At 38.1% G+C, this 8,765-nt stretch overlaps 1 protein-coding gene across 1 annotated transcript; it reads left to right on the top strand.

Annotated features, from left to right (window-relative positions):
* The first annotated feature begins 1,290 nt into the window (after positions 1-1,290).
* On the top strand, positions 1,291-7,816 carry G6PC2 (glucose-6-phosphatase catalytic subunit 2). The gene is made up of 5 exons (XM_047873430.1): positions 1,291-1,508; positions 2,062-2,171; positions 4,066-4,177; positions 6,403-6,518; positions 7,305-7,816. Exons 1-5 carry the CDS (start codon positions 1,291-1,293, stop codon positions 7,814-7,816), a joined length of 1,068 nt encoding a protein of 355 aa, XP_047729386.1.
* Positions 7,817-8,765: the final 949 nt, after the last annotated feature.

Below are 8,765 nucleotides of genomic sequence, written 5' to 3'. Positions count from 1 at the left end.
TAGGACAAAGGTAAGGCATTTTCCAAAAATATCCAGAAAGATTTTAATGGGCAGTCAAAGCATTTCCTCCAAGGGCAGCAACAGAGGCTGGGGGCGGGAGGTGGGGGTGGGGGGAGCACCTAGGGAGGCTGGATCCCCATGACAATGGCGCTGTTGAATGATGGGGCAGGACTCCCAAGAGAAATCCAAGGACCCCAAGAGATATCCTTTGAAGATGGTTCCTAGTGAGGAGGCTAAGATGAGAGAAGACAAGGATCTGAATGGTAAAAGAACAAACACGTGACTTACTTTCACCTTCCGCCGCCGAGTGGGGGCGCTTCATTGCTTTCTGGGGACCCTGGAACGCTTCAACCTCTGGGTCTTTCTGAGCTGTCTGCCCTTCTGTGTATTCCCAATCTACATGTTTGTTTGGGTGTTTGAGTGCTTCCCTCATATTTCTGCTGAACACTTTTGTTTTCAATAAACCATTTTCCTGATTGGTCAAAAGCCCTTTAAAGTTGATTTTTATCTTTCTGTCGCAGGAGTGATTTCCCTGACTCAATTGTATTCCCTTGTCCATAAAAATATGACTCATTCTTAACACAGTTCTATTACCCAGGTGACCTCGGTGTCTGCTTTCCTGCCTTATAGTCAAAAGCCAATACGTTTCCTTGCAGATTTCATGTATTTCATGTATTTCCTTCTCTATTCCTTATATACCATATCATTCTCTCTGCTAAAAGAGAAATATCAAAATATTTTTAGTTAAAAATCTTCAATCAGAAAATAACCTGTCATAACATATAAATTTTTCATGCCCAGATATTTACCCATACGTTTTTCTCTAAGACCCAATAAAATAGTCAAAGAGCCACAGTCTATTTTATATTAAAATGCATGGCTCTAAGGGCTATTTGACATGCAGTAATTATTTGCATAGTCTTCTAGCCAAGCATAGAAATTGCCAATGTCTCTGCCCTTGAAGGAAATGAACTGTGCAAAAAATTTCAAGCAAACATGATCCAACTGTGTACACAAAAGGGAGATTGCATAAGAAATTCATTGTGTCTGCACCCAAATTTCCCCTCGACTTGCCACAGATCAGCATGTACTTCACCTCTTTGGCACCAATTAAGATCATCAACACATGAGCTTTTCAGCAGAGGAGGACTGATGTACCCTCTCACAGATGGCCAGCATCACATGTTACAGTAATGGCCAGATACGCCACATGGGTAGTGTATAAAAACGGTGGGACTCAGAGCACTTCAGCTCCGATTGCTCTATGTTTAGAATTGCCTCTCTTTCAAGATGGATTTCCTTCATAGGAATGGAGTGCTCGTTATTCAGCATTTGCAGAAGGACTACCGAGCTTACTACAATTTTCTAAATTTTATGTCCAATGTTGGTGATCCCCGGAATATCTTTTCTATTTATTTTCCACTTTGGTTTCAACTTAATCAGACAGTTGGAACCAAGATGATATGGGTAGCAGTCATTGGGGATTGGTTCAATCTTATTTTTAAATGGTAAGCCTTCTATTTTCTTTCATTTTTTGTAAATCTTATTCTTAAATTTGTAGCTTTGGCTTAATGATCACATTTCAGATGTGTGTAGTTTCTACTTAGAAAATCTTTCAAACATGCCAATTGACTTGAAACACCTATTCATAAATAGAACTTACAAAAAGCATAGAAACGTATACTTGATCTGACTTATAAGTAAATTCCAAACCCTGTAACACATATGTTGTGATTAAACAAGAGGTTAGTTAAATGAGCAGCACCATAATGAACAGATTGATAATTCCAGGGACCACCCAGTCTAAGAATCCAAAGCACCAACAGAAGTTTCCTTACAAGGAAAAAAGTCCCTGTTTTTACTGGAAACTAGGATACCAAAGCTCCAAATGACTGTCATCCTCTGTAATAAGAGACAGACCAGAACCCAGTCTCTTAATCATGAACTTTCCCCATCAACCCTCTGCTTGAGTCATTTTTATAGGAGAGAATAACTAATCTCCGGTTAAGCAATAGTTGTGTGTTTAAATATGTATGCATATTTGTATTTCTTTAAATACAGGATATTGTTCGGTCATCGGCCTTACTGGTGGGTCCAAGAAACTCAGATTTACCCAAATCATTCAAGTTCATGCCTCGAACAGTTCCCCACTACATGTGAAACAGGTCCAGGTAAGCAATTATAGCAGCCTCAAGTTACTAAAGATATTCCAACAGAGAGTCATTATGTATGATTATTATCTAATAACTATATGATATTATATAGGGTATTAAAGAAAATGTCATGAGTAAGGATACTAAAAGTTCATAAGCACAACAATTGCTAATGAAAAGGAAAGCTTTGTGAACAATCATTTTGTTATTTGTAAAAGGGTAAGTTGGGAGACTACTTTCTAAATGATTTTATATTTGGCATTTATTTCTGGGAAGAATGTAATGGTTTTATTCTAAAAAAAAACCAAAAAAGTTAGCTAGAAGAAATTACCAAAGAACTATATTAAAATTCTAGAAATGTTGACTTGTCTGTTGCTGAGCAACTTTCAAAGTTATTATGGATCTTTTGAGAATCTCATGAATGAGGTAAGGTTTTCCTGGTTTTACTACTGCCAGTAGACATTATTTCTAATCATAGACTTTTTTCTTTCAAATTTCTTTTTTTCTCTTGTATATATAGAATATAAATAGACTTCTTGGGCCACTTCCTTTTATAAGTAAGATTCTGTATGAGTGTAAAATATTTACTATGAAAATTGAGTTTAAGTTTTGAAAAGGTTTTTAAAATATATATTAAGGTAAAATTACATGTTGTAATTAATTTATAAGAATGTGTGACATACCTTACCACAGTTTGTTACATGGCATAAAATTCTTTCCATTTGACATCCTGAAACTCATGCTGAATATAGTCAATGTGTAAGTTCCTAATGAGTTCTCTGAATATCTTCTTTCTTGCTCCCATAAAAGTACACATCCATCTGTTATATTATTTATCACACTGTACTGTAATTAATTTGGCTCCTCCAATAGGCTATGCATTCCGTCAGGACAGAAATGATGTATATTTTTTCTTTGTGAAACCAACGTTGGATGGACGGATGGATGGATGGATAGACGGACGGATGGATGGATAACCTTTGAGACAATTGAAATGCTACTTTGGTTTATCCCAGAATTTCCCAGTGTGTGTTCTATCTCATAAAACATTTTCTGGAAAAGAAAAGGAATAGTGCATTCTATATTCACTCCCTAAAGATTTACAGCTCATGTAAGAGTGTAAAAGGCTCTGAAAAATCCGGTATAAGATGTAGCTTTGAAAGAAGTAGATCTATAAGAAATAGATTGTCTTTTTTAATGTAGTGGTTTTCAAAGAGGTGTGTTTAATCTGAATAAATCTCCACTTGGTAAAAACTCATGGTGAACATCAAAGTAAAGTGATCTTTTAAAAAAATCAAGCAGCATGGGAAAGACATTCTGGGAGCAAAAAGGCTGCCAGGCTTCATGTGTCAGGACTGATGCCCTTTACGGCTTCCCTGGTCCATTTCATGACAAAGACACCTTTTGCAGTGGCCAGACACAAGATAGGCACTGAGGTATCTGCTAGTTTATAGCAGTTAATTGTAAGTCAGTGGGTAAACCAGAACATAGTAATGATACCCTTCAGATGTTTTGACTTTTCAGCCCAAGGAAAATAAATGGATTCCAGATCCAACACAAGTACTTTAATTTTCTCAACAATTAAAAACAACTAGCCATGAAAAATAAGCAGGGATGTGGCAGATTTGGGTGTAACAGCTCAAGTTCTTAATTAGCCTTGAACATTTTGATTTCTAGAATTTGATGAACTTGAAAAATCTGAAAAAAAATTCTTGAAATAGTGTTTTGAGGCTCAATTTGACTCAACTTCTTTTATTTCTACCTATTCCTAAACATTACATATAGCCTGTGGGGTTTTTTTTTTCCTGAGTTTTTTGTAACTTTCATGGCTAATATGCTATTCTGTGGTCTACTTCTAATACTGATACGCTATTAACCACCTTTCAAATGGATCAGCACTTTGTTGTTGCAGGAAGTCCATCTGGCCATGCAATGGGCTCATCATGTGTCTGGTATGTCATGGTAACAGCTGCCCTGAGCCACACTGTCAGTCGGATGGATAAGTCGTCTACCACTCTGCACAGGTCAGCTTTGCTCCAGTGTCTATACCACTGGAATGTGAATACAGAAATTCTTGAATACAGAAAGACTTTTTAAAACATTTCCTTTGGCATATTTTTAGTTGTTGAAATGTGCTTATCCTATTCTATCATAGCCAAAATAGCAAAATGAATAGAAAGTTAATATTTTGCTTTAAGGTAATCTATTCTTTGGCTCAGAGCTATTGCCACATTGGTTGGAAATGTTTAATTGACTAATGGCTTGCTGGAAGTGCCTTTGGGTTTCCATAATACATTATCACTTTAGTAGCTCGTAAATAAGCCATCTAAAATTATATAAGGAAGTATTTTTGCATGCACATTCCCTTGCTTTAAGATTAACAAGAAGTTTTGAGAATCATCATTCCCTTTGAATGTATCAGTTCAGAAAAATTACGTTTTCTTCTTTGAATAGCCAACATTTTTGACATCAATAACATATTCTAGCTTAAAAGACTATTCAACCTTTTTCATTAAAAACATTCTAAAGGCAAACTTAAATTTGAATGTTAGTAGATTTAATGTTAATAGAATCATAATGTTTAGAAAGGCCTACAACTTTAAGATTATTCATAATTCTAATAGGAATTGGGATGTTTCCTTCTCTTCTCTCCTGAAATACTTTTAACTATCATTAAAACAATCCTGGGCATCACTTGAATCATAAATTATTAGGCTACTGAGATAAGATTTTTCAGTTAATTGCTTAAGAATACTATAACATATACCATCATGTTAAAGTTCTTCTAAAATAAAAAATTTCCAGGGTGCCTGTGTGGCTCAGTCGGTTGAACATCTGACTCTTGATTTCAGCTCAGGTCATGAACTCATGGCTTCATGAGTTCGAGCCCACATCGGGCTCTGTGCTGACAGTGTGGAGCCTGCTTGGGATTCTCTCTCTCTCTCTCTCTGCCTCTCCTCCACTCATGCTGTCTCTGTTTCTCTTAAATTAAATAAACATTTAAAAATTAAAAAAATAAAATTAAAAAATTCCAAGATCTATTGCACATTCCACTTTTAAAGTAGTATTGGACAATAAAAGAAACAAACCACCAAAGAGATTTGGGTATTTTCAAAGTTTATTTTAGTGAGACTGCAACTTGTATGCCTTAAGGTGTTTATTATCCAACTGCAAACAACAACAGTAAAGCATTGTAATGAAAAGAAATTAACATTTTCTATCCATGGACAAGTTTTCAAAATAGGAATCTTAACAAGCCTCACCTTTCCTCTGTAGTTCATTTCTTCCTCAAATTTCCAAACCTTAAAAAACCTTTCTTTCAAAAAAAATTCTATGATTCCCTTTAGATTTTTATAACTGTAACATTTCCTTTGTCCATCAATATTTATTGAGTGCCTACTCTTTATCTTAATGTTACCAAATTCCTGTTTATTCTTCTTCCCTATGCATAACTCCTGCTTACCTCCTCTTGGAAAGTCTCGTTTCTTTCTATTTAGTTTTTTCCATAACCAGTCTGGTCCTATTATCAGGAGCAAACATTTGGGAGCAAAACCCCAAGGATTCCTATAACTGAATATTGCTAATTCTTTATTAAAATGATGAGCTTGGACTTCAATATTTTTGTAAGCTTTATTGCACATTGCTACTTCTAAGCTAAAGTATATAATGTTTAGGTCAATTCCCTTGTCTCTTATTTTCTATATGTGAAAAAACACGGAATCAGGACTCTTGAGAGTCTGTGAAATTGAACCAAATGAAAATTTGCCCCTGATGAAATGCTTGTATGATTTTCATCAGAGTGGCAGTGGACTCTCCAGTGAATTTTCTCCAGAGAAAAAAATGTTGAGAGGATAAAGATGAAGCACATACCACAGAGAGTAAAAATGTATAGGATCCTTTCTAGGTCTTCCTGAATATTAATAATTCCCCCCAAACTTGAATTTACCATACTCCTTTAAAATAATTATCAGGGTATCAAATTATCTTCCTTTTATAGCATTTATTAAAATCTCAGGATATCGCACTGGTCAAGTTTAATGCATTGCTAAATTGTAGGAACCTCTGTTAAAACTTTTCAAATCTTACGAAGCACATGGAAACATTTTGGGGAGAGAAAAGTCTCTAGAATCATAATGTTATATCACAGTTAGAAGAGTCCTCTGAGAAAGATCATCTGGTGTCACCCCCTTAATTTTATGAGTGATACAATTTCTCTACTTTTTACGCTTAATCTATTCTTCCATCGTAGACTGACCTGGTCATTTCTTTGGAGTCTTTTTTGGTTGATTCAAATCAGTGTCTGCATCTCCAGAGTATTCATAGCAACACATTTTCCTCATCAAGCTATTCTTGGAGTAATTGGTGGTAAATATGATCACTTACCTTTAGTTGTATCCTTGGAAAGCTTTAGTGTCATTTGTTTTATGTTGTTAGATTCTCCCTGGTAGGTAGTATCCCAGTCTCAGGTAATTCTGTCAAGCCACTGATACTAAATGCTACCCTGGGAGCATAAGCAGTTCAACACACCTCTCAAATCCTCCATGTACACAATGGCACAGTCTCATTCGATGGCATTAGCACATAACCCGCAGGGACATGGGGCTTCTCTGAAGTGTGGCCAGGGCCACGTCTGACTCCCAAGCCTTCACCTCAGACAGCCTGCTCGTGTCTTGGTTCGAGGGACTTCATAATGGCCCTCCAGCCTGCACACTATGCCACTGTCTTTGATACACCTGAAGTGATTATTACATGACCATGGACTTCATTTAGCAGCTGCTTTGTATTCCTGAAGTGGCACTCCCCATGACTGAGTCTCCCCCACGTACCTTTTAAAGGCTCTGTAGTTAATTGGCTATGCCAATTGAAATATTAATTGCAAGTACCCAAATCAGTGCTCTGCCTATGTAGTATTTGTCTCCCAGTGCCACAGGTTCCTGAGTGATCCACCTGGGCTAACAGGGATGGTTGAAAAGACCATGTGGGCAAGTGTGTGTTTTTATTTAAGAAAGGGGCTTTGGAAAATGGATAGAACCTAGACGTCTAAAGACTTTTATCATGAAGACAGTGGTAAATTCTTTAATGCAGAGAGGGATGATTCCTGAGGGGCTTGAGGGCTCATGGTCATCTTCAGTGTCTTTTTCTGATTCTCAGGCATGCTTGTGGCAGAGGCTTTTGAGCACACTCCAGGCATCCAAACAGCCAGTCTGAGCACATACCTGAAGACCAACCTCTTCCTCTTTCTGTTTGCACTGGGCTTTTACCTGCTTCTCAGACTGCTTGACATTGACCTGCTGTGGTCTGTGCCCATAGCCAAGAAGTGGTGTGCCAACCCGGACTGGATCCACATTGACACCACACCTTTTGCCGGACTCATGAGAAACCTTGGGGTGCTCTTTGGCTTGGGCTTTGCAATCAACTCAGAGATGTTCCTTAGGAGCTGCCGAGGGGAAAATGGCTACAAGCTGAGCTTTCGGCTGCTTTGTGCTGTGGTCTCGTTGATCACACTGCAGCTCTACCATTTCATCAAGATCCCCACTCATGCAGAGCATTTATTTTATGTGCTGTCTTTCTGTAAAAGTGCATCCATCCCACTGACTGTGGTTGCTCTGATTCCCTACTGTATTCATATGTTAATGAAACCAAGTGAAAAGAAGATTAATTAGAGTTGTGCAGGGAGTTAGTGCTCTGTGGCCCCAGCCTGACCCTCCTGTTCCATCCTCCAGCAGAACCACGGGCAGGGGGAGACTGGAGGCTTCCAAGCAGAGGTCACAAAATGGCAGCCACTGGCCCCATCCCACTATACCTATGTTTAGTTTGGCCTTCACAGTGGTCTCCCCCCACCCCAATTTAAATTAGTTGCCAACATTTGAAAACCAGAATATTTGGCATAAAAGTCTGAACTGTGTTTTCTTGAAAAATCTGACAATATGGCACCTCAGGACCTGCATTCCCTCCTGGAAACAATCTACTGTTATTGACTGTCCCTAGTAAGAAGCAGCATTCTCTATTTTCTCACAGTCTTTAGCACCCCAACAGGAGCCTCAGTACCAGTTGTCATTACTATAAGAAGGTCAGGGTGCTTATGGCTCCTGTGGGCATTTTAGTGGGAGCCCCCCTCAAATCCAATCCCTTCAGTTTTCAGATAAGGAGAGGGAAATTCCTTCAGGAGAAAAAAACTTGCTGTTGTCACACCACTGTCAGAACAAGAATTAGAACCCAAGTCTTCTGACATATATTTCCATTACACTGTTTTGTTTCTTCATTTTTAAGAAGTAAAAATCTGTAAGAGTGAATGCTTCTGTGATGATTGCCATGTAAATCAGCTGTTTTTCCAGAAATGTCATTAAAATGCCACAACCTGTTTGACTCACACCATGCAGGGTGTTGATGGGGCCAGCGATGGCTCTAGATGTGGCTACATATCCAGGGGAAAGGGGTCAGGTTACTGTATAGACTTGAACCTCTGCTTAACTCCTGGTCTCTTTTTGCAGTAGTGCTTTCCAGTGTCAATAAATGCTGCTGAAGATGCTCTGCTCAGAACATTATTTACCAGTCTTTCAAAACCAAGAAAATCAAGTCCTTTCCTCAAGGTCGTGCTCCAACCCAAGAAAA

Source organism: Prionailurus viverrinus, chromosome C1, assembly GCF_022837055.1.
Source record: "Prionailurus viverrinus isolate Anna chromosome C1, UM_Priviv_1.0, whole genome shotgun sequence".
Taxonomy (NCBI): domain Eukaryota; kingdom Metazoa; phylum Chordata; class Mammalia; order Carnivora; family Felidae; genus Prionailurus; species Prionailurus viverrinus.
The sequence above is the reverse complement of the archived record's forward strand: the minus strand, read 5'-3'. Positions and strand labels throughout refer to the sequence as shown.